General features: G+C 40.5%; 2 protein-coding genes across 6 annotated transcripts; one reads left to right on the forward strand and one right to left on the reverse strand.

Moving 5' to 3' along the window:
• Positions 1-1,533: 1,533 nt before the first annotated feature.
• On the reverse strand, positions 1,534-8,839 carry LOC124257407 (proteasome inhibitor PI31 subunit-like). 2 transcript variants are annotated; one of them, XR_006893260.1, is made up of 8 exons: positions 8,613-8,839; positions 6,528-6,680; positions 5,533-5,612; positions 4,737-4,928; positions 3,026-3,175; positions 2,292-2,351; positions 2,010-2,114; positions 1,534-1,926 (listed from the first exon to the last, which is right to left on the reverse strand). XR_006893260.1 is itself a non-coding variant. In XM_046691456.1 (7 exons), the coding sequence occupies exons 1-7, from the start codon at positions 8,742-8,744 to the stop codon at positions 2,063-2,065; spliced, it is 819 nt and encodes a 272-aa protein (XP_046547412.1). In that variant the 5' UTR covers positions 8,745-8,839; the 3' UTR covers positions 1,534-2,062. The 2 variants fall into 2 exon arrangements, 1 of the variants encoding a protein (XP_046547412.1); XM_046691456.1 differs by having other exon boundaries at positions 1,534-2,114.
• Positions 8,840-9,095: 256 nt separating this feature from the next.
• On the forward strand, positions 9,096-24,950 carry LOC124257432 (tRNA (guanine(10)-N2)-methyltransferase homolog). 4 transcript variants are annotated; one of them, XM_046691481.1, is made up of 15 exons: positions 9,096-9,202; positions 9,882-9,950; positions 10,277-10,350; positions 15,716-15,797; positions 16,322-16,411; positions 17,351-17,491; positions 17,713-17,773; positions 18,174-18,269; positions 20,800-20,880; positions 21,974-22,141; positions 22,740-22,806; positions 23,720-23,851; positions 24,185-24,305; positions 24,453-24,736; positions 24,826-24,950. In XM_046691481.1, the coding sequence occupies exons 1-15, from the start codon at positions 9,098-9,100 to the stop codon at positions 24,839-24,841; spliced, it is 1,587 nt and encodes a 528-aa protein (XP_046547437.1). In that variant the 5' UTR covers positions 9,096-9,097; the 3' UTR covers positions 24,842-24,950. The 4 variants fall into 4 exon arrangements, with proteins under 4 accessions (XP_046547437.1, XP_046547439.1, XP_046547438.1 ...); XM_046691483.1 differs by having other exon boundaries at positions 24,453-24,779; positions 24,826-24,907; XM_046691484.1 differs by having other exon boundaries at positions 9,184-9,202; positions 9,882-9,954.
• The last annotated feature ends 42 nt before the right edge of the window (positions 24,951-24,992 follow it).

The following is a 24,992-nucleotide window of genomic DNA, read 5'->3' on the forward strand; positions in this document are numbered from 1 at the left end:
TGTGACATGTATTACCAACAAAAGTTACAGATCAACTCATTCTTTCATATTACAGCAGGTGACATGTCATGTCATGAAACTACTGACCATACATGAGAGAAAATTTTACACACTTAAAGAATAAATAAGTATCAAGCCTGAATTTGACAAGTGCCATTATCATTTCCCATATAGTTACTTCCCTTGCTACATGGTCTTTAACCCTCACCTTACAGTGTCTGAATGGGACAGGTATTCTCATAAACAACTTAAGTAACATGAAATTATTCATGACTTATGATGACATAAAGTGACCCTTTATTTTACTGTAACATTTCGCACTTGTCTGATAAGACATGTGTACGCGACATGTGTACGTTGTTAAATGCCTCACTTAGCAATATTGCACCTGTATGATAGCTGTCTTTAAATAACTGAGTCTAGATCAGCTAATCCTATAACTGATGTCAAAAGCGTCAATTTACGCAAATGGGATATGATGACATGAATCAATCAATGAACTTGATCACCTGATCCTCTAATGATCACTGTGGGATGCCTGGGATACATTCTAACCCTGAATAACCCTACAATGTGTGTGTTGGCATTAACATGAATTTGATCACTGTTAGTAGCAATTTACAAATTTTAATGCAAGATGATGCAGCATGTCAGTTACTAATGGTAAACATGCTGACAGAACAAAGGTGATGTCCATACCCAGATAGATATTCAAATTCATGGTGACCTCTATGGCTGTACTGTCAACAGATGGATACAAAGCAACCTCAAAACATGACTCTCTCAACCTTAATGGATGTCAGTATCAGACCTGAAGGCCATGTGTAGGACAGCCACATGATGTTTCAACCTGACAAGTTATCGACTAGATGCTTGATTGGAAGTGTCTTCATTGTCGACTATAGTTTGGCATGAAATGCATGCGGACCCGTTTTTTGTAAATATCTCTTCATCCAATGACCCAATCGATCTCAAACTACAGGTCATTGGCTCCCTCCCTCTGCAAGCAGTTTAGGTTCTGCTGTTTATTTTGTTGACAGTTACATAGACAGATTCTTTAATACAAATGCATAAAATCGGTGATTGACAATGTGATTAGGGTTGTCTGACAAAACATCCACTTGCACAGTTTGAGATCGATTAGGTCATTGGATGAAGAGATATTTACAAAAAAACGGGTCCACATGCATTTCATGCCAAACTATAGATGCTTGATTGGAAGTGTCTTCATTGTTGTTGGTTTTTAACGCCCAACTCAGCAATATTCCAGCTACACGAAGGTGGTCTGTTGATAACCAGGTCTGACAACCCAGCACCTGATGCTGCAAACACTCCATGGCAGCTGACTATGGTAGCAGCCATTAACCAAGTCTCCTTGCCTGACCAGTCCGTTGAGTGTTATGGTTACCGAGTATCTACTCTTGCCTGGATTGGAGTAACAGGTGTCTTCACAAACAGGCAGCTTGACCCGAAAACAAATATCTGACCAATATAACCAACTTATAACATTCACAAACTCAAGAAAATGGCTGGTGATGACAAAAAACTCTTTACTTCCCAAGAAAGAGAACCAACCAAGAACATGTACTCAACAACATACAATATATACAAGTTAAAACAAGTACCATGAGGACATGGTGGTCTGACTCCCAGGTCACATCACTTAGTAACAGTCTTTTGGTCACACGATCCAGTACTAGGTAGGTCACATGATCCTGTACAGCCAGGTCACATGATCCAGTACTAGCCAGGTCACATGATCCAGTACTAGGCTGGTCACATGATCCAGTACTAGGCTGGTCACATGATCCAGTAGTAGCAAGGTCACATGATCCAGTACTAGCCAGGTCACATGATTCAGTACTAGGCAAGTCACATGATCCAGTAGTAGCAAGGTCACATGATCCAGTACTAGGCTGGTCACATGATTCAGTACTAGGCAAGTCACATGATCCAGTAGTAGCAAGGTCACATGATCTAGTAGTAGGCTGGTCACATGATCCAGCCATTTCCAGATAACATGGTTTAGCAGAGCCAGGAACATAACTCGGTACTAGCCAGTTCACATGAACATATCATCATAGCCTGGAGGTTTCATGTGGTCAGGATCAGGCCTGTGAAGAGAAATAGGCAACATCGTGTAAAAGATCTATGAAGGACAACATTGAAAAGCAGAACTGACATTTAGCTAATGAAAAATTGTAGAAGATTACACTGAATCATAAAGACATGTTTTTACAAAGCATGAGCTGTATAACTGAGTCTGACTACAGATAATTGTCACTTCTCACCCAGGTCTGGCTCCAGGGGGTCCAAATGGGTCGAATCTCGCTCCTGGCGGAACTGCACCCCTAGAAAGTACAAGTCATTGTTGAATACTTGTACCTTAGCGCACTCAGATATGTTCAACATGCAACTTATTAACAGCATCACCTGCAAGATGGGCATAGTCCATGGGTGGAGTTGAGGGATAGTCAAATGGTTGGACTAAAGCACTAACACAACCAGTACTAGGGTAACATATACAAAAATGACTGAAGTCTACATGACAAGTACGAGCTTCATTGATTACCTCCCCTTGATCACGAGACTCTGTGCTGGATAATGTCATTAAGTCAGATGTAACCAAGAAGATGAATAGAGGACATCCATGCAAAACTGTAGCTGTTAGCTAGCGCTGTCATTCGAATTCCACCTAACAACTGCTGTGTCATCAAGTTATTGATGTAAAACAAATCAGTCATGGATAACAAATATATACTTCATGAGGACACTTCTGCGAGTGAAGCAGAAATCAAGTTTATTCTTCCAAATTCCACACCTCACTGAGATGGGTACTAAAATGTGACATTTAAGTCATATTTCTAAGTACAAATCACAATAATATTTGGACAACAACCACATATGCTCAATATCTATTCTTTTAATTGTGTTAATTCTTCTGAATAGATTACTACCATGATTACATCACTTCAAGATGTTACACTGATCTGAGACACACCTGTCTCTTAATAGTGCTACTTACGGAGGAAGTCTACTTGGTAGGCCAGCATTAGGGTCAGGTGCAAACCCAGGAACACCCGATCTCCGAGGGTCCATGAGCATTCCCCCCATCCCACCTGCTAAAGGGTCAAGGTCAGATCGTCCAACAGCGAATGGGTCACTGGATGGCATCCTAGGAGAACATGAAAGAACTCACAATGAGATCACAATAAATTAATTATTATACTTTCATCTCCATCCTCATCATATCAATAAACTTCCCTCCAAATACTTAGAAAGAAAAAAAAACGAAGAAAATAATTTCATTTGTTTACTTCAGAATCACTGGCTTCAACTAGTTAACAATGCAACTAGTCAAAGAGGACTCCCATCATTTGAAGTTAACTTGCCTTCAGCACAATTATTTAGTCTGGGTCTCGCAGACCACTGTGAATTTTGAAGGCAGCAATAACTATTGTAGCACAATAGTGCCAGAGGCCCAGATAAGCTGCGTATCCGGGTAAAATACGCATAGAAAATTTCCAACTACGCATTGAAAAATAATTGTTGCGTACTAATTTTGCATTTAAAATGTTAGATACGCAAAAGTTTAAAACAAATGCGTCCGGAATATATTTATAAAAATCGCTTGTGTAATGAAAAAGACGTCGATTGCTATCAAGTTGTACTGTTAGTATAGGACAAGTGTTGTACTGTCAGTATAGGATGAGTGATTTTTTATTAAATCATTTCCATTATATTTAAGTTGGTTTTGATTAGGTATGACATAAGGCAGAACATACCTGCTTAGTAAACTTACTCAATGACGTTATACTTAGGTGAGCAAAATGATTGAAATACTCACATATTTGAAAGCAGTGGGTAACGGAAAATGAAATACCCACTCAACATTCATAATACCCACTCCAAAAAAATACAGTGGGTACAGTACCCACATGAGCTAAATCTTATCTGGAGCTCTGAGTGCTAAACATCCTTCACATAAAGTTGTGTTCTGCCACACTGAGCTGACAGGTCAGGGTATAATCTAGACGCCGTTCAACTCACAGTGCCACTCCATGCTGTAGTCATCATCTTAACTTACACTGAGCTGACAGGTCAGGGTATAATCTAGACGCCGTTCAACTCACAGTGCCACTCCATGCTGTAGTCATCATCTTAACTTACACTGAGCTGACAGGTCAGGGTATAATCTAGACACCGCCGTTCATCTCACAGTGCCACTCCATGCTGTAGTCATCATCTTAACTTACACTGAGCTGACAGGTCAGGGTATAATCTAGACACCGTTCAACTCACAGTGCCACTCCATGCTGTAGTCATCATCTTAACTTACACTGAGCTGACAGGTCAGGGTATAATCTTAACTTACACTGAGCTGACAGGTCAGGGTATAATCTAGACACCGTTCAACTCACAGTGCCACTCCATGCTGTAGTCATCATCTTAACTTACACTGAGCTGACAGGTCAGGGTATAATCTAGACTTACACCGTTCATCTCACAGTGCCACTCCATGCTGTAGTCATCATCTTAACTTACACTGAGCTGACAGGTCAGGGTATAATCTAGACACCGTTCATCTCACAGTGCCACTCCATGCTGTAGTCATCATCTTAACTTACACTGAGCTGACAGGTCAGGGTATAATCTAGACACCGTTCAACTCACAGTACCACTCCATGCTGTAGTCATCATGTTAACTCCACAATTATGCCAAATGGAGCACCTACCAATCGGGAGGGACAGGCTGCCTACGACTGGGAACACGCAACGGATCATCTTCCAACAAGGGTGATCTCCCTTGATTACTCTGCGTCCTCGCTACAGATGCTTTTGAGGTCGATGTCTTGGCGCCAGACAGGAAAACTGTGAGTATTTCCTTTTCAATGTGTTTTTCAAGCTCCTCTAAATTCTTGAAGGCCCTGTAAGCACATTTTTAAGGCTAAGAACAGATATACATGCTCAGTCTATTTCAAGAAATGGTTAAGACAGCATGAACACATTATCAAATCAAGATTTCATGTCAAAAAAGGGAATTTTTTCAGATGACTGTTTGTAAAACATCTGCTCTGCCAAAGATGATCAAACAGACCAGAGTAATTTCTGAAAGAACATGTACCAGTGGAGAAAGAATGTTATTAAATATGTAAAATTTATAGCATGTTGTTAATATAAGGTAATCATGGTAATTAACATAAGTATATATATCAATCCTAACTGAGATGAAAACTGACCTCCACCAACAAAGTCAGGTGTACATGACATTTCCAATGATGTGATATGAATGAGTTTAGTTTTACACCACTTTTAGCAATATTCCAGCAATATCACATTGGGGGACACCAGAAATGGGCTTCACACACTGTACCCATGTGGGGAATCAAACCCGGGTCTTCAGCATGACGAGCAAACGCTTTAACCACTAGGCTACCCCACCGCCCCTGATGTGATATGAGATGAGAGATTGGAATTGTACATTTCTGCCAAACATTGCAATCATTAATATCAAATATAAATGTAACTCACGTATCTATGTCCGTGAGATCCTGATTAGTGTATGTTGCCAGACGGACATTCATACTGGACACTTTCTCATCCCTCCGTCTCTGAAATACCATAAACATACAATTAGAGACCACCAATACACATCTGTTTCATACAACAATCAGCACTTTTACACATACACTATATAAAATATAGATATAGATACCTAAACAATTATAGCAAACCAATGGCTGATAGTATGAACAACCATCCAAGTCCTCAGCCATCTGACATACAATCATCTAAGTCACATACACTTAACAATGACTCCTCATAAATGGCACAGTTGAAAAGAATGAGGTGTCAGGCACCACTGTACATCGGCGGATCCAGAGGGGGGTGCATGGGTGTGCACCCCCTTGTGTCAGGGCTCCAGATAAGGGCTGTATCAGCGTATGTACAGATAGATACGGTAGTAAATAATTTAGAAGACATAGCAGATACACACCACAGCAATGGTGTACGGTCTTAAAATCATTTACAGACATATTTATCTGAAAAAGTATTGTTATTTTGTTTATTGACCTGTTTACACAAGAGTAGCAATGTCATGGTGCATGTATGAAACACAAGATTACTGATACGCCATTAAATTCAATTCAGTACTCTAAATGTTCTCTTAAGTTTTTACAGTACTCCTATATTGAAAAAATAAGGAGTATGTACTCCAGATGTTGAAAAATTATCTGTAGCCCTGCTTTTGTCCTGAAAGTTTATTAAATGACCATTGATAATGGGTGAAAATGAAGTGTGCAAACACCTCCCCGCCCCCTACACACACACACACCTCAAGAGTGTGCACATGCATGCACGCACGCACAATCACACACACACCATCTCAGAGAGCTGTGTCTGCCCCTGCTGTATAACCAGTGGAAAAAGACAAGGTTACACTCCTACACTATTGCAGTACACAGTGGTACAGATCCGAGGAGGGTCCAATAACTCAATGAGTAGTGAGCACATTGGTCACCTACCATGAAATGCACAAGGAGACTTTCATCGATTTTCACCACTTTAAGTACAAAGTCATCATTGGATTTGGTGTGGTTATACTTGAGTGTGTACAGCTCTTTGGAGTTGTTCCATCCTGGGGGTAGACGCTCTGTCTTTTTAGACAGGTGCCCATCCTGAAATCAATAACACTATTCTTTCATTCATTATCATTATATTGATACCATAGCACTTCAATAATTTGCTGCAGGAAACTTTGAGATAAATATATTCATTATTATTAGTTTGAGAATAAAAGCAATAATACATAGCATTGGAGTAACAATGATTTTACATCATAATACATGTTGAGAAATGCCAATTTTGACATAATACAGACATCACCAGCGGTGGAAATAACTCATTGCCCAACATCCGAGTCCAGTGCTTTTTTCCGTTGGGCAAGCAAATTTGTATATCACACTGTACCGGTGTCCAGTTGACTTTCCCACGTTAATTATGTTGTTTATTTAAAAAATCAACAAGAAAACGGCGGTATAGTGGAAAAATTATCAGGGCAAGTGATTTTACATGTGCCACTGTACCGGAATACACTAGCAATTTTAAAGTTATTTCCACCCCTGATCACTGGTGACACAATGTGTATGCATGTCACAAAAGTAATGATTTCACAAACTATTATCATGGGATTCAAACCATGTCCACATGACCAAAGAGGTTAACCCTGTCAGCAAGCTGACCAATCATCGAAGGATGTCATCTGCACAATGACTCCATGCTCTGCTCCCCTATCAACAGAAGCCATATCCTGGGCCACATTGTCCTGATATTTTGCTCAAATTCAACATGAACATGCTCAGCCAAACATTCTGCATCAGTGTTGCGGCTATAATGTTTCCATAATAAAGTCCCAAGCTGAGATTCAAATAATGGACCTTCTGATCTGAAGTCGGATGTCCTGGCCACTTAACAAAAAGCAGTTAACCCCTGTCAACAAATTCCCATGGATATGATGTCATCTGTGGGAGGACTCCCAGCTCTGCTACATTAGCACCATGTGGAGGATCCAACCCACTTTGATAGCTTTGGTCTACCATGGGACCACTTATGCTATCACAAACGGTTAGTGCTTGTGTAGCGGCCATAAAATTTCAGAGTCCCGTTCTGGGATTGAGCCCTGGACCTTCTGACCAGAAGTTGGACACCTTGTCCACATGACCAAAGAGGGATTGAGCTGAGTTTTATGCCAAAACTCAGCAATATTCCAGCTATATGGTGGCGGTCTGTAAATAATAGAGTCTGGACCAGACAATCCAGTGATCAACAGCATCAGCATCGACATGCGCAATTGGGAACTGATGACATGTGTCAACCAAGCCAACGAGCTTGACCACCCAATCCTGTTAGTCGCCTCTTACAACAAGTATGGGTTACTGAACGTTCATTCTAATCTAGACATTCACTGGTTGACCAAAGAGGTTAACTCCATGAGCAAGCTGACAAGGTGAGGATGTCATCTGTGGGAAGACTCCACATGTACCCTGCTAGGCTGCTACACTTGTTTACCAAGTTATTGGCATTAAAAGGTGCCTTTTACTCTGTGAAATTTGAATCTTAAAAAAAGTATGGAGCTGTCTTAAATTGTGTTGGATTGACAAATCCACTAGGATCTATTCCATTAAAGAGGTTGCTGACCTACAACTAACAGTTGCAATCTACAACTTTGTAATTTGTAATAAACAGTAACTAAAGGGTTCATTTCCAAAGTTCGTAAAGGGTATCCATAAGGGTTGCTTTATTAGAAATGGATACCTAGCCCTAAGGATCCTGAAGGGGTGTTTGATCAGAAAGGGATACCTAGCCTTACGGATCGTAAACAAAATGGTTAAGGGGACCTTAGACTAGGGGTAAAGCGCTGGCCGTAACGCTAAGGATTGAGAACGTGATCTGTAAAAGAGAACCAGAAACGACAGTGTGAGCAAATTGTACTATAAACTGTGTTCCACACTGTCGCCGATCCAGCCATTAGATCTTCCAGGGACTCCAGTTAGCTGGTACCTGTTAACTACTGAGCTACTTTCACTTCTGTTTCGTTCAGAATTGTATACCTCTCCAACTCCAGTGCATTTAAACCCATGTGAAACGATATTCCAGTGTAAGGCACATATGACAGCATCCCCTGGGCACGTCAGCTGCTCCGACACAGTGTCAAATAGTAGTTCGAGGCCTGCCCGTGACATTTTTGTCCAATAAAGTGATGTTTCACAACAGTTTGATGAAATCTACAAGTAATCCATCCGTCATGAATCGGCAAGTTGCAGATGTAAACTTCCGGTGTTAGTTTCCTTAAAACCGTACTTGAAAGTGAATTAATGCTCAAATAAAAAACTATATTTTGTGTTATCTAGACGTATATAATTGTAACGTAGATAGTAAAAATTAAGATGAAATGTGCATATAATTTTGTTTCGCCTATATTTTCTTTACCGACTAATTTGTGATATATAAACCCGTTGTATTTCGTTTTAGTGGAAATACACATGTTTCTTTTAAAGTATGACCTTAACTGTTTTCAACAATAAAGAGTGAAAACATGGCTGCGCCCATGAGTAAAAGTGTGCTTTCGGGACCTGCTAAAGGGATTCGTTCTCAGTTTCTTTTTCACTTTGCAAGCGAACATATAGAGTTTAAAATACCGGTGAGTATACACATTTATCGCCATTGTGGGACCAGCCGGGAGCGTGAACTTTCTTTCCTTCGAAATATTAGAGAATTGTTTCTTGCTTGCTTGTGATGAGCGTCTCTGATCACTGATCAGTCATTTTGTCGTGACGCCAAAGCCGTACACCCGTAAAGGCGTTCACTTGTCACACCTAACACCCGGGTTCGATTCCCACATTCGTACAATGATTATCATATGTAACTGCAACAATGTGTGAAGCTCATTAGTGATATCACCATGATATCATGCTGGAATATTGCTAACAGCGGCATAAAACAACACTCACTCACACACAAGTACCCCGGGTTAGTTAGTGTGTGTATACAGACATGTACCCTGACGAAAATCAGAATCCAGAACGGTATAATGTTGTACGTTGTGAAACAATTTTGCTTCTAACCATCAGTGACCCTGTAAACATGTACTGTACTACATAATGTCTCATCATCTTATTATAAAGCATGTTAAGAGGTACAGTTTTTGGTGTGATGCACCTTGATATTTTTGTACAACCAAACTCACTGGCATATCCAATTCCTTCAGAAATAGTGGTATTAGGTATGCATAGATTCAATATAAAAAGTTTATTTCTTTGTGTCTTTGCTGTCAGCCTGTACAAAATGTGTCAGCATGATTATGTTTTATGTTCTTACAGGAATTGAAATCAATTGTATCATTGCTGGGTTTCGACATCACCATAAATGAAGAGAAACTTGAAAAAAAAGTAAGTAACTAAAGGCGTGTACCCAAGATGAAAAGGTAACATGTGTTATATTTGGGATTACACTTTCTTAGTAAAGTACAAATTCTAGTACTTTTTGAGTTGAGCCCCATTCGGGATTCGAAAAGGGCAAAAAGATTTTGGGTAAAGAAGTATGAGTAGAACCAAGAGGATAACCTTGATTAGAAGTCGACAAACATTTTTATGAACTGTTTCATGATTAGATGATAGACATCATGTGAGATTAATGGCAAAAGGGTAACTATGATGAACCGTCAGTTATCATGGGTCATGTGTTAACCATGGTATGTGATTGCACTTGTCTTCAGAATCCATTTCTGGTTGTTGAGTTGCCGTCATTGGAACATGCAAAGCGGATCATGAATCGGACTGTCCTTGTCAAGTAGGTGAATTTGTTTATACCTAAGCATGCTAAAGGTGACATATCGACAATGAGAAAATACAAATAGTAGGCATTTCTTGTGCACTATTATGCTGTTTCCTTTTCTTTCCTGCTAAATCATTCTCTTCCCACAGAGGTTATTTGTCATATCTTCCTACAAACCTCTGTTCTAATACGGCCATATTTCCCGGTTCTCGTAAAATCCCCATGCGGCAAAAAGTCGCAACACGAATTATCTCCCTTCTTTTTATCCAATCAGAACACGTGTTACGTCGACTTAGATCCAGCTTGACTAGTACAAACAAATGTGGGACCACAAATGTCCCCCATCAGCAGGGAATTGTGTTGATGTGACACACAAGACATTTAATGGCTAGCTTGTCCGTTGTCAACGAGGGCGATGGGGATGCCATTGATCCGCCATTACATGACTGAGTTCTGTCTAGAAGAAACGTTTGCGCATCGCGCAGGGGAAGAGGTTCTAGTTTTCCCGAAGCATATACGGAAATTACTGAGGCATTGCGAATGATCACTTTTGAAACAACGTTGCTGATTGCACAACTAAATCTGATTGCAACCAATGACGAATCCGGAACACTCGCACCATGAAAGGGCCGTATTAGAGCAGAGGTTCGTAGGAAGATATGACAAGTAACCTGTGTGGGAAGAGAATGCTGCTAAATATGTTATATAAAATGATTATCATTGTTGCATACCATGCTTACTGTAAGTTTTTCTGATACATCATGTTTATAATATAAAACTACTCATGCATTTTTTTCTCCGTGTTTATCCTACTGATTAGATGATTTCTTGATAATTTACCATGTTTGAAGATTTCGTTTGGCAATTATATTTTTATTTCAACTGACCATGCTTACCAGATGTGTTTGAGAAATAGATCTGTAAGTCAAGTGATACACAATGAATGTTGAAACACAATTATCAATGATGATAGATAGAAAGCATATATGATGATAAAGTGTGAGTCCAATTACAATTGCTCCATTCATCATGACCAGAATGCAGAGATACGTCCCTAGAGCTTACACATGATACAAGAAGGCTGTGTCCAGGGTTTGAATCCCAGTTTGAACTGATTATTTTTTAAGTTTGTCAGGACAATACCTGCCCTCATGGGTTTCACCATAGTGGTAATTGTCTGAGATCTAACATTAAATGAATCTCACTCACTCACTTATTATTCGAGTATATTGCAGTGCATAAGATGACACTCAATGACATTGTACAAATGGGCGTAAAAACATTTTTAGAGGTACAGATGCATATCATTGTTGAAATAGCCTACCACAGACACATTTTTCCCCGGATCCTTGAGGGGATTCTGGTTCCCTAGCAACCTATGCTGCATGTAAGGAGTGACCAAATGGGTAGGGTGGTCAGGCTCGGTGACTGGGTTGATTGATGCTCATGATCACTGGATTGTCTTGTCCAGACACAATTATTGAGAGGCTGCTGCTAACTGGAATACTGCTGAGAGACTATTATTTTTATGGGATTTTTCAGTATTTCATCCACTCCCCTTTGCTTGAATTCAGCGGATCCAAGACAACAGTTTTGATGGACATGATGGACAGGGTGCCACAAGCCATTGTTGTTTCAGTACTTATGAGCAGATGAAGGTCAAAGAAAGAGAAAAAGGATTCAAGACCACTATGAAAAGAAGCAGACTGTGTACAGCCAAAGTTTCACCATGCAGATTTATACAATACTACTTTCTGGTGCTTTAAGAGAAGTTATTCATGTTGATCACAGTAACTATGTCAGCATCATTACTCTCCTCATCTGTTTTCAGGTCTCTGTGTGTCAGCATCATTACTCTTCTCATGTGTTTTCAGGTCTCTGTATGTCAGCATCAGTACTCTCCTCATGTGTTTTCAGGTCTCTGTGTGTCAGCATCATTACTCTTCTCATGTGTTTCAGGTCACTCTCTCCCTCATGTGTTTTCAGGTCTCTGTATCAGCATCATTACTCTCCTCATCTGTTTTCAGGTCTCTGTGTGTCAGCATCATTACTCTCCTCATCTGTTTTCAGGTCTCTGTGTGTCAGCATCATTACTCTCCTCATCTGTTTTCAGGTCTCTGTATGTCAGCATCATTACTCTCCTCATGTGTTTTCAGGTCTCTGTGTGTCAGCACCATTACTCTCCTCATCTGTTTTCAGGTCTCTGTATGTCAGCATCATTACTCTCCTCATCTGTTTTCAGGTCTCTGTATGTCAGCATCATTACTCTCCTCATCTGTTTTCAGGTCTCTGTATGTCAGCATCATTACTCTCCTCATCTGTTTTCAGGTCTCTGTGTGTCAGCACCATTACTCTCCTCATCTGTTTTCAGGTCTCTGTATGTCAGCATCAGTACTCTCCTCATCTGTTTTCAGGTCTCTGTATGTCAGCATCATTACTCTCCTCATCTGTTTTCAGGTCTCTGTATGTCAGCATCATTACTCTCCTCATCTGTTTTCAGGTCTCTGTATGTCAGCATCATTACTCTCCTCATCTGTTTAAGGTCTCTGTGTGTCAGCATCATTACTCTCTACATCTGTTTTCAGGTCTCTGTATGTCAGCATCATTACTCTCCTCATCTGTTTTCAGGTCTCTGTATGTCAGCATCATTACTCTCCTCATCTGTTTTCAGGTCTCTGTGTGTCAGCATCATTACTCTCCTCATCTGTTTTCAGGTCTCTGTATGTCAGCATCATTACTCTCTACATCTGTTTTCAGGTCTCTGTATGTCAGCATCATTACTCTCCTCATCTGTTTTCAGGTCTCTGTGTGTCAGCATCATTACTCTCCACATCTGTTTTCAGGTCTCTGTATGTCAGCATCATTACTCTCCACATCTGTTTAAGGTCTCTGTGTGTCAGCATCATTACTCTCTACATCTGTTTTCAGGTCTCTGTATGTCAGCATCATTACTCTCCTCATCTGTTTTCAGGTCTCTGTATGTCAGCATCATTACTCTCCTCATCTGTTTTCAGGTCTCTGTGTGTCAGCATCATTACTCTCCTCATCTGTTTTCAGGTCTCTGTATGTCAGCATCATTACTCTCATCTGTTTTCAGGTCTCTGTGTGTCAGCATCATTACTCTCTCATCTGTTTTCAGGTCTCTGTATGTCAGCATCATTACTCTCCTCATCTGTTTTCAGGTCTCTGTGTGTCAGCATCATTACTCTCCTCATCTGTTTTCAGGTCTCTGTATGTCAGCATCATTACTCTCCTCATCTGTTTTCAGGTCTCTGTATGTCAGCATCATTACTCTCCTCATCTGTTTTCAGGTCTCTGTATGTCAGCATCATTACTCTCCTCATCTGTTTTCAGGTCTCTGTATGTCAGCATCATTACTCTCCTCATCTGTTTTCAGGTCTCTGTTTATCTCTGTCAGCATCATTACTCTCCTCATCTGTTTTCAGGTCTCTGTATGTCAGCATCATTACTCTCCTCATCTGTTTTCAGGTCTCTGTATGTCAGCATCATTACTCTCCTCATCTGTTTTCAGGTCTCTGTATGTAATATCATTACTCTCCACATCTGTTTTCAGGTCTCTGTATGTCAGCATCATTACTCTCCTCATCTGTTTTCAGGTCTCTGTATGTCAGCATCATTACTCTCTACATCTGTTTTCAGGTCTCTGTATGTCAGCATCATTACTCTCCTCATCTGTTTTCAGGTCTCTGTATGTCACATCATTACTCTCTACATCTGTTTTCAGGTCTCTGTATGTCAGCATCATTACTCTCCTCATCTGTTTTCAGGTCTCTGTATGTCAGCATCATTACTCTCTCCTCATCTGTTTTCAGGTCTCTGTATGTCAGCATCATTACTCTCCTCATCTGTTTTCAGGTCTCTGTATGTCAGCATCATTACTCTCTACATCTGTTTTCAGGTCTCTGTATGTCAGCATCATTACTCTCCTCATCTGTTTTTAGGTCTCTGTATGTCAATATCATTACTCTCTACATCTGTTTTCAGGTCTCTGTATGTCAGCATCATTACTCTCTCTCATCTGTTTTCAGGTCTCTGTATGTCAGCATCATTACTCTCATCTCATCTGTTTTCAGGTCTCTGTATGTCAGCATCAGTACTCTCTACATCTGTTTTCAGGTCTCTGTATGTCAGCATCATTACTCTCCTCATCTGTTTTCAGGTCTCTGTATGTCAGCATCATTACTCTCTACATCTGTTTTCAGGTCTCTGTCATGGTCTCTCTCTACATCTGTTTTCAGGTCTCTGTATGTCAGCATCATTACTCTCTACATCTGTTTTCAGGTCTCTGTATGTCAGCATCATTACTCTCCTCATCTGTTTTCAGGTCTCTGTATGTCAGCATCATTACTCTCTACATCTGTTTGTATGTCAGGTCTCTGTCTCTGTATGTCAGCATCATTACTCTCTACATCTGTTTTCAGGTCTCTGTATGTAATATCATTACTCTCCACATCTGTTTTCAGGTCTCTGTATGTCAGCATCATTACTCTCTACATCTGTTTTCAGGTCTCTGTATGTCAGCATCATTACTCTCCTCATCTGTTTTCAGGTCTCTGTATGTAATATCATTACTCTCCTCATCTGTTTTCAGGTCTCTGTATGTCAGCATCATTACTCTCCTCATCTGTTTTCAGGTCTCTGTATGTAATATCATTACTCTCCTCATCTGTTTTCAGGTCTCTGTATGTCAGCATCATTACTCTCCTCATCTGTTTTCAGGTCTCTGTATGTCAGCATCATTACTCTCCTCATCTGTTTTCAGGTCTCTGTATGTCAGCATCATTACTCTCCTCATCTGTTTTCAGGTCTCTGTATGTCAGCATCATTACTCTCCTCATCTGTTTTCAGGTCTCTGTATGTCAGCATCATTACTCTCCTCATCTGTTTTCAGGTCTCTGTATGTCAGCATCATTACTCTCCTCATCTGTTTTCAGGTCTCTGTATGTCAGCATCATTACTCTCTACATCTGTTTTCAGGTCTCTGTATGTCAGCATCATTACTCTCCACATCTGTTTTCAGGTCTCTGTATGTCAGCATCATTACTCTCCACATCTGTTTTCAGGTCTCTGTATGTCAGCATCATTACTCTCCTCATCTGTTTTCAGGTCTGTATGTCAGCATCATTACTCTCTACATCTGTTTTCAGGTCTCTGTATGTAATATCATTACTCTCCACATCTGTTTTCAGGTCACTGTATGTCAGCATCATTACTCTCCACATCTGTTTTCAGGTCTCTGTATGTCAGCATCATTACTCTCTACATCTGTTTTCAGGTCTCTGTATGTAATATCATTACTCTCTACATCTGTTTTCAGGTCTCTGTATGTAATATCATTACTCTCCTCATCTGTTTTCAGGTCACTGTACGAGCTGTGGGGACAGGGTTCAAACAAACAGGAGCTGTACAGCAACTTGAGGAAATACCCCATGGAACTAAGTGTACATATTACTGACATGATTACTAGTATTTACGGTACCACTATTACATGTTCTTTTCAAGTTTCTATCAACATGATCATTTATAACTACACATGGACTGGTCAGAATTGATGTCTAGTAACCCCCAATTTTGTGAAAAGTGACTGAAGAGACAGGGTGGTCAGATTTGCTGACTCAGCTTATGCATACTACAGTATCCAAGTTGAAATATTCCTGATGTTAATAACTGGATTGTCTTGTTAAAATGCATAGAAATTGGTCAAATGTAACATTTGGAATTACACTTTCTCAATAAAGTACAGATTCTAGTATTTTGGGGTTTAGTCTCATCTGGGATTCGAACAAACACTCTCAGAGTCAGGCGTCTAATCACCAGCAATCTAGAGCCCAGGTGCTGAGTGGGGGTTAAACAGACATGCTGGAGTATCAAATTCTGTGTAAAATTATGTACATCAAGATTAGAAATAATGACCATATACAGATTCAATATTGATGTAAATTAAATGGTTATATTTTTCTGTTAGAAACCTTATTTGATGGAGGACACTACATTCAAAATTGTGGTGGATACCTTCAACAAGAAAATGTTGCAGAAAGAAATCCGAAAGATTGAGGTAGGATATCTTTTGCTTCCGTTGTTTGATGAGGAACGACAAAGAAATTCTTAGCATGCTATGTATGACCACTGTATGACTCTTTGATTAGACTTAGAAGAAATTCCAGACATTGAACTGACAAACGCAGGTGGTCAGAATGGTCATGCTCAGAATCCCATCTACAATATGAATGCTTCATTTTCATGGCCTCTTTGTAGGTTTGAATACAAAAGACATTTTGTTTATCTCAACATCTGATCATAGAAATGTACCCTAGCATGGCAATATTTAACGTCAGTGTTGTAATGGATTATGATAAACAGTACACTTGAAGCATATTGCACCACACCTGAGGTGTACAGGTCACTCTAACTGAAACCTGTTTTGTGCATTGGGAAAATATGCATTGTCATACTTTTATTTTATTCAGTAAAGTAGCATCGTTAAATATCTTGAGTACCTTTGCTGATCCCATCAGCATCATTGTCTGTGTCATTACCACGGATACCTTTATGTTAAAAAGGACACATTTAGAGGATTCTCTCAATTAAAGTCCATGGCAATGAACCCCTCAGTGCCCCTAGTTTACTCACACATTTGTGCCAACTTATCAGTGTGATAAATCCGTCATACAGACTCTTTCAGTATCATATTAACCTTGAGTTAATATGTTCTGAACCCTTGAGATAAAGTGGTCTATGTCATGTTAACCCTTGAGCTAAAGTTGTCTGTGTTATGTTAAGATCTGAGTTTAAGTTGTCTATGTCATGTTAACCCTTGAGTTTAAGTTGTCTGTGTCATGTTAACCCCTGAGTTAAAGTTGTCTGTGTCATGTTAACCCCTGAGTTTAAGTTGTCTGTGTCATGTTAACATAGTTAAAGCATTCTGTGTCATAGAAGTGCTATTGTATCACATGCTGTGCCTCAAACCAAGTGTTGAGCATCATCCTCTGTACAGGACATCACTCTGGAGGCGGTCAGCTTTAAGGGCAAGGTCAACTTGAAGGACCCCACCCACACTTTCAGTCTCCTAGAGTACTATGGCCCTGAGGGTTCACCCCCTCCAGACCAGCCCTACCTCATGTTTTTTGGGAGATGGGTGAGTGATTTGTTTTCTTTTCTTTTCACAAATTAGATTTACAAAGTACAGAGCAAATCATGATAGTCATACTGGTTTTTAGGTCTTTCGACTAATATAAAGTATTTTGGTACTGAAAAAAATAATGATAGATTTAGGCGTATTTTAGTGTTCCTAATCCGTATGAACCTTGTGAGTGCTGTGTAAAACACCATTCATTCACTAATCATGTTTACCTCTAGATTGCTAATGGACAGAGAGACAAGATACAGGCCTACCACTTACAGAAGAGGCAGTTTATTGGTGAGACTTGATTTGACAAGCTTATCTATGCATGTTAACTGGGGGTAAAGTGTGAGAGTATGCTCTCCATGTACAACTGGCTAGGAAATTTGTTTACTGCATTTCTTCATACCCAACTTCAATTATTGGACTGTCTGGCCCACACTGACATTAAAAAGCTGGAATATTTCAGTGTTGTATTTAACAGGAAACATAATCAGTTACAATGCTGGGATTTTTTCAGATGTTTGATGGAACAACAAACTGATTGGTTTCCTAATACTCTCTGTGGGATATGGTAGGTGAATCCCAAACTTTATATATCAGAAATGAACATGATGAGATGTGTCACCTGGGGTATTGTTAGTCATTAAGTGATGTCATTTTGAGACCTGAAAATGCACAACATGGTCTGTTTCAGGGAACACCAGCATGGACGCCTGTCTCTCCCTCATCATGGCCAACATGGGGCTGGTCAAGGAAAACACCTTCATCTTTGACCCCTTTGTGGGGACAGGTGCGTGAAGCAGGTTTAGTTTATGCATTATGATTAAGCATGTTATCTGTTATAATTATTTGAAATTGTTTACCAAACTGATTATCATGGGGTGGAGGGCATTTGTGGCCATGTTGTCTAAGGCACTGGCAAGTGTCCGGGATTAGATGCATCTGATGGGCACAGCAGAAACCTATAATGAATGGTTCTAATCCAGGCTCATCCCAGTGAAATATCAGCACCATACTTATGCTCGCCACCTAGGTAGAACTTCCTCAGTTTTCTCCTCCGGCACTGAACTGACATGCGATAACTGAAATACAGTTTGAAGCAGCTTTAACCCCAACTCACTCACTCACTCTCTTTGATTATGATGAGTATGAGAAGGCAGTGATGCTGTCAACAGTACATGTATTATCATAGGTATGAGAGAGGCAGTGATGCTGTCAACAGTGCATGTATTATCATAGGTATGAGAGAGGCAGTGATGCTGTCAACAGTACATGTATTATCATAGGTATGAGAGAGGCAGTGATGCTGTCAACAGTACATGTATTATCATAGGTATGAGACAGTGATGCTACAGTACATGTATTATCATAGGTATGAGAGGCAGTGATGCTGTCAGTGATGCTGCTGTCAACAGTACATGTATTATCATAGGTATGAGAGAGGCAGTGATGCTGTCAACAGTACATGTATTATCATAGGTATGAGAGAGGCAGTGATGCTGTCAACAGTACATGTATTATCATAGGTATGAGAGAGGCAGTGATGCTGTCAACAGTACATGTATTATCATAGGTATGAGAGAGTGATGCTGTCAGCAGTGTATTATCATGGTAACAGAGAGGCAGTGATGCTGTCAACAGTACATATTATCATAGGTATGAGAGAGGCAGTGATGCTGTCAACAGTACATGTATTATCATAGGTATGAGAGAGTGGCTGTCAACAGTACATGTATTATCATGTATGAGAGGCAGTGATGCAGTACATGTATTATCATAGGTATGAGAGAGGCAGTGATGCTGTCAACAGTACATGTATTATCATAGGTATGAGAGAGGCAGTGATGCTGTCAACAGTACATGTATTATCATAGGTATGTATTATCAGGCAGTGATGCTGTCAACAGTACATGTATTATCATAGGTATGAGAGAGGCAGTGATGCTGTCAACAGTACATGTATTATCATAGGTATGAGAGAGGCAGTGATGCTGTCAACAGTACATGTATTATCATAGGTATGAGAGAGGCAGTGATGCTGTCAACAGTACATGTATTATCATAGGTATGAGAGAGGCAGTGATGCTGTCAACAGTACATGTATTATCATAGGTATGAGAGAGGCAGTGATGCTGTCAACTGTCAACAGTACATGTATTATCATAGGTATGAGAGAGGCAGTGATGCTGTCAACAGTACATGTATTATCATAGGTATGAGAGAGGCAGTGATGCTGTCAACAGTACATGTATTATCATAGGTATGAGAGAGGCAGTGATGCTGTCAACAGTACATGTATTATCATAGGTATGAGAGAGGCAGTGATGCTGTCAACAGTACATGTATTATCATAGGTATGTAGAGGCAGTGATGCTGTCAACAGTGAGAGAGGCAGTGCTGCAACGTCAACAGTACATGTATTATCATAGGTATGAGAGAGGCAGTGATGCTGTCAACAGTACATGTATTATCATAGGTATGAGAGAGGCAGGCAGTGATGCTGTCAACAGTACATGTATTATCATAGGTATGAGAGAGGCAGTGATGCTGTCAACAGTACATGTATTATCATAGGTATGAGAGAGGCAGTGATGCTGTCAACAGTACATGTATTATCATAGGTATGAGAGAGGCAGTGATGCTGTCAACAGTACATGTATTATCATAGGTATGAGAGTGATGCTGTCAACGGTACAGTACGTATTATCATAGGTATGAGAGAGGCAGTGATGCTGTCAACAGTACACGTGAGAGAGGCAGTACATGTGAGAGGCGAGTGATGCTGTCAACAGTACATGCGTATTATCATAGGTATGAGAGAGGCAGTGATGCTGTCAACAGTACATGTATTATCATAGGTATGAGAGAGGCAGTGATGCTGTCAACAGTACATGTATTATCATAGGTATGAGAGAGGCAGTGATGCTGTCAACAGTACATGTATTATCATAGGTATGAGAGAGGCAGTGATGCTGTCAACAGTACATGTATTATCATAGGTATGCAGTGTAGATGGGTAATTCATGTAGCAGCTCTTGAAGTAGACACTAGTCTACTAGCCCATGACTGTACACGCTGAGAAGTACATAGCACTGACGACAGTCCTCTTTGTCTACCAGCATGTATGGGATGTAATTTTGAATCAGTTCTCAACGCTTCAATATTAGTACAAACTGGGACTATCTACAAACTCAGAGAATTAATGAAAAAAGTTTCACTAGCCCTCTTTCCCAGCCTTAAGATTGTCAGATTTCTAAGCTTTGACTGATAACATGCCTGTAGCGAGTAATACATTGGTCTGTGTGATTTCCCTGTTACAGGTAGTCTGTTGGTGGCCAGCGCCCACTTTGGTGGCTACGTGATGGGGACTGACATTGACTACCTTCTGCTGCATGCTCGGGGTGAGGACACACAGTCACCATGGTTACAGCATCTCTAGCTGTGGTAGGCCTGGAAATAATGGCCACAGCAAAAGCAGATGCTAAATGGAAAGTTCTAACCCCACTGGGGATATCTTGTTAGAATAGGTCCCCAGCAACTGTGCTGGTTTTAAGAGGTGACTTAATGGAAGGGACGGTTAAGAATACTGAGAAACAGTTTTATTTATGGAATAATTTTTTCCTGAACAATATTATTGCAAATTCCTTGGAATTTAAGCAAATACAAACATTTGAGAAAAAAAATTGAACTTAATATCCTATGTTTTGCCTTACCTTAAGGTAATCAGTGTTTTAGCGTCCCTAACCTAACAGAGGTTTGCACAGAGACAGTTGAAACAGTAAAGTATTTGTCAGAGTAGCCATGAGTTATCTGCCTTTGCCCATGCAGCATTGATTGTTGATTTATCTGGAACTTTCTATGGTACTTTTGCAATCATGGTGCTTTTGCAATCAAGCCTATCTTCTATGTCAGTCGAATAGAACACTGCAGTGTTTTTGTTCCTAGGGGACTGTTCATAGTGTGTGTGTGTGTGTGTGTGTGTGTGTGTGTGTGTGTGTGTGTGTGTGTGTGTGTGTGTGTGTGTGTGTGTGTGTGTGTGTGTGTGTGTGTGTGTTAGTGTGTGTTAGTGTGTGTGTGTTTTTGTTTTGTTTTTGCTGGACCCCCACCCCCAATACATGTGTACAAAATTTATGACACACACACACACACACCTCAAGAAAAAAATGGGTGACCCCCATTAAAATCATCATCACCTCCCCCACACCAGCCATAGATTATGCTGGCAAAGCTTTGTCTTCTGTCCATACTATGTCTGCTGTCATACTGAATATTAGGTTACATGGGCCATCGTAGAGAACTCAGGGTTAGCAGGGCACATACTTCAGTCTGTTTCTACTTTCTTTCTGTACTATATGTTAGGTTAAAGTAGGGATGCTGAAGCACTGTGTAACATCAGGTAAGTATAAAAACACTGCTTATTTTCCCGATTTGCCTGACATGGTCACTAAGAAAACCTACGTCTTCTTGCCTCACTAGTAGTTTGTTGTGTCCCAGGCAAGCCGAGCCGACACAACCAGACCAAGAGGGATCCAGGGGAGAGTATCCGAGCCAACCTTCGTCAGTACGGGTTCGAGAAGGCCTACATTGATGTGTTGGTGGGAGATGCCTCGAAGCACAACCTGTGGAGGCATCAGGGAATGTTTGATGCTATCATTACTGACCGTAAGCTGTTTCCCTGTCTATTCATTACAATAATGAATTTGTGTTGGGGTGTGTTATTAATCAGTTGTTTTGCTACGAGGACAACCTACATTGACTACCAATCTATTCCTTGTTTCTCGTATTGGGGGATACATTCTGAGGGCAGATAGCAACTTTTGTTGTAATATATAACATATCACTCATTTAAATAAACACCCTCTCTCGGACAATAAAACAATACGTTTTCATATAAATACGTCTGTAAATTATTCTAAGACTGTACACCATTGCTGTGGTGCGTATCTGCTTTGTTTTCTAAATTATTATCTACCGTAATGTGCATATTTTTTATCTGTACATACACTGATACAGCCTTTATCTGGAGCCCTGTGAATGTACTTTAAGACTGGAATCCACTGTGTGTTAAACATTCATAACTACAGGCTATATTGATTGTTAATTTTAATCATTTTACTGCACATGTGTCCTTGGTCTCACATTTTAAACATTTTCTTTTGAGACTATATTTATGTTGAAAATACTTTAAACTATCCTCTTCAGTTCTAATCTGCAGTAGTTCTACGATGTATGTGAATCTGACCTGTGTATTTCTTGTCAGCTCCCTATGGCATCCGGGAACCAGCCAAGAAGATCGGCAACAATGAGAAGGAGATCCCAGAGGATGAGTCAGTATAGCAGCTGGGTTACAACTGTATTTCAGCAACTTGTGCTTGTCATAAGTGGCGACTAACATCATCTGCTGGTCAGGCTCTTTATTTCCTGGTCCAGACAGTTATTTACCGACCACAGTCATATGGCTGGAACATTGGCGAAGGCAGTGTTATACAACAAACAAATAGCAAAGAAACAACAAGACAGTTGATAGGTCTTCATATATCAGTGCCATTGTGATATCAATCTCTTCAATAATGAAGGAATCTCTACATCACTATATAATGGTTGTGTACACTATGGTACACTATGGGTGGCAACATCTTCTCCATGTACTCCTTCCATATCTGCAGACATGTAGTTTCAGTGTACATGCTCACTGTGGGGACTGGGTGTGAAGTTCCCACGGCCCAGCTTCAGAAAGAGATTGTAGCAGGGTGACTGTTGTAAGTCTGATGTCGAGTTACGACAGTCGTACAGTTACCATTCAGGGGTGGAAATAACTGTAAAATTGCTAGTGTACTCTGGTACAGTGGCACATGTAAAATCACTTGCCCTGATAATTTCTCCACTGTACCAGCTGTTTTCTTGTTAATTTTTTACATAAAGAACATAATTAACATTGGAAAGTCAACTGGACACCGGTACAGTGTGATATACAAATTTGCTTGCCCTATAGAAAAAAACACTGGACTCGGGCGTTGGGCAATGGGTTATTTCCACCCCTGCCATCGCTTTATGAAACCGGGACCATGCACTGTCATACAAGGCATCTGACGGGATCAGTTGGTCCGACTCAGTGATATCAAAGAAACACTGGTTTATCAGGTCAAGACTTGGTATTATATAGGTTGTCGTTTGATCGTAAGATATTGTTTAGTCAGCATTAAGCAAGAAACAAGCAAAACCTTTCTGTTCACATCACAGCAGGGAGAACCATATCCCCCAGCGCCAACAGTACCAGCTGTCGGATATATTCAAGGATCTTCTCAACTTCTCCGCTAAGTTTCTCCGTCTTCACGGTCGTCTAGTCTTCTGGTTCCCCACCATTAGAACAGAGTAAGTAAAAGACACCCTCATGTACACAGCCTTGTGGCTGCTAAATGTTAGGTTTGGATCATGGATGTGTAATGTAATCACTCAGCTCACTGGTCCATCAATCTTGGATATGTTGCAAGGTAATTGGTTTATTTAATAACAGCATGTCATTCTATACATCTTGTAGAGCTAAGAATACATTTGCCTCAAACAATGGATAAATATGGCCATTATGCCAGATTTACATTCAGGGCATGACATATCCCCTCTCTCAACAATATTCCTCCCTCCCTCCCTCACTCACTCAGACTCACACGCACATGCAAGAGGACTAATATAGTGTTTGTCCCACAGGTACTCTGATGCTAATGTGCCACGACATCCGAGCTTCCAGGTTGTCGCCAACTCCGAGCAATGTCTGACATCTCGCGTGGGCCGTAGACTCATCACCATGGAGAAAGTGCAGGAACTCCAGGTAGGACACATCCCCTTTAGACAGGACAGCTCCAGGGTAGTCTTTAAATTTTATTATTATTTATTATTTATCCTTGTTATCAAATTATAGTCATCTTGAGATTGCTAGGAATCCCCCCTTATCTTTTTGTTGTTGTTTATCTTTCAGATGGAGGAAGATGACTTGGGAGCTTCGTATGACGTGGACCACTTCGCTGGGGCCTCCTTCCGTGACAGATATTTCAGATCATTATCCAGAGACACATCACCAAACAGTCCGAGAAACCAAAGGAAAAACATCAACAAAGCTGGTGAAGTGTGTGTAGAGAATAGCATTGACGCCTTGACAATATCTGTTGAACAGTCTGACAATGGTGAGACGTCATTAGAACCTGAAACAGCACCGGCACATGACAGACTGGGTGAAGAGAATTCAGTACACTCTGCAGGCACATGACAGAATGGGTGAAGAGAATTCAGCACACTCTGCAGGCACATGACAGAATGGGTGAAGAGAATTACGACACTTTCCGCGGGGGCACATTACAGACTTGGTGAAGAGTGGGTGAGTGCAGTTTTACGCCGCACTCAGCAATATTCCAGCTATATGGCAGCAGTCTATAAATAATCGAGTCTGGACCAGACAATCCAGTGATCAACAGTACGAACATCGATCTACGCAACTGGGATACGATGACATGTGTCAACC

The sequence above is a fragment of the Haliotis rubra genome, unplaced genomic scaffold, assembly GCF_003918875.1.
Source record: "Haliotis rubra isolate DU_JTF1 unplaced genomic scaffold, ASM391887v1 Scf66, whole genome shotgun sequence".
NCBI classification, from domain to species: Eukaryota; Metazoa; Mollusca; class Gastropoda; order Lepetellida; family Haliotidae; genus Haliotis; species Haliotis rubra.

Bases quoted from the DNA above. Each gene is read 5' to 3' on its own strand.
- LOC124257407 (XM_046691456.1), bottom strand. From the start codon at position 8,744: ATGTCACGGGCAGGCCTCGAACTACTATTTGACACTGTGTCGGAGCAG. The intron at 6,681-8,612 runs GTATACAATTCT...TATTGATTTCAG, and splicing joins AATGCACTGGAGTTGGAGAG to GATGGGCACCTGTCTAAAAA. The intron at 5,613-6,527 runs GTAGGTGACCAA...ATGGTATTTCAG, and splicing joins GTCTCCTTGTGCATTTCATG to AGACGGAGGGATGAGAAAGT.
- LOC124257432 (XM_046691481.1), top strand. From the start codon at position 9,098: ATGGCTGCGCCCATGAGTAAAAGTGTGCTTTCGGGACCTGCTAAAGGG. The intron at 9,951-10,276 runs GTAAGTAACTAA...ACTTGTCTTCAG, and splicing joins AAGAGAAACTTGAAAAAAAA to AATCCATTTCTGGTTGTTGA. The intron at 23,852-24,184 runs GTAAGTAAAAGA...TTTGTCCCACAG, and splicing joins TTCCCCACCATTAGAACAGA to GTACTCTGATGCTAATGTGC.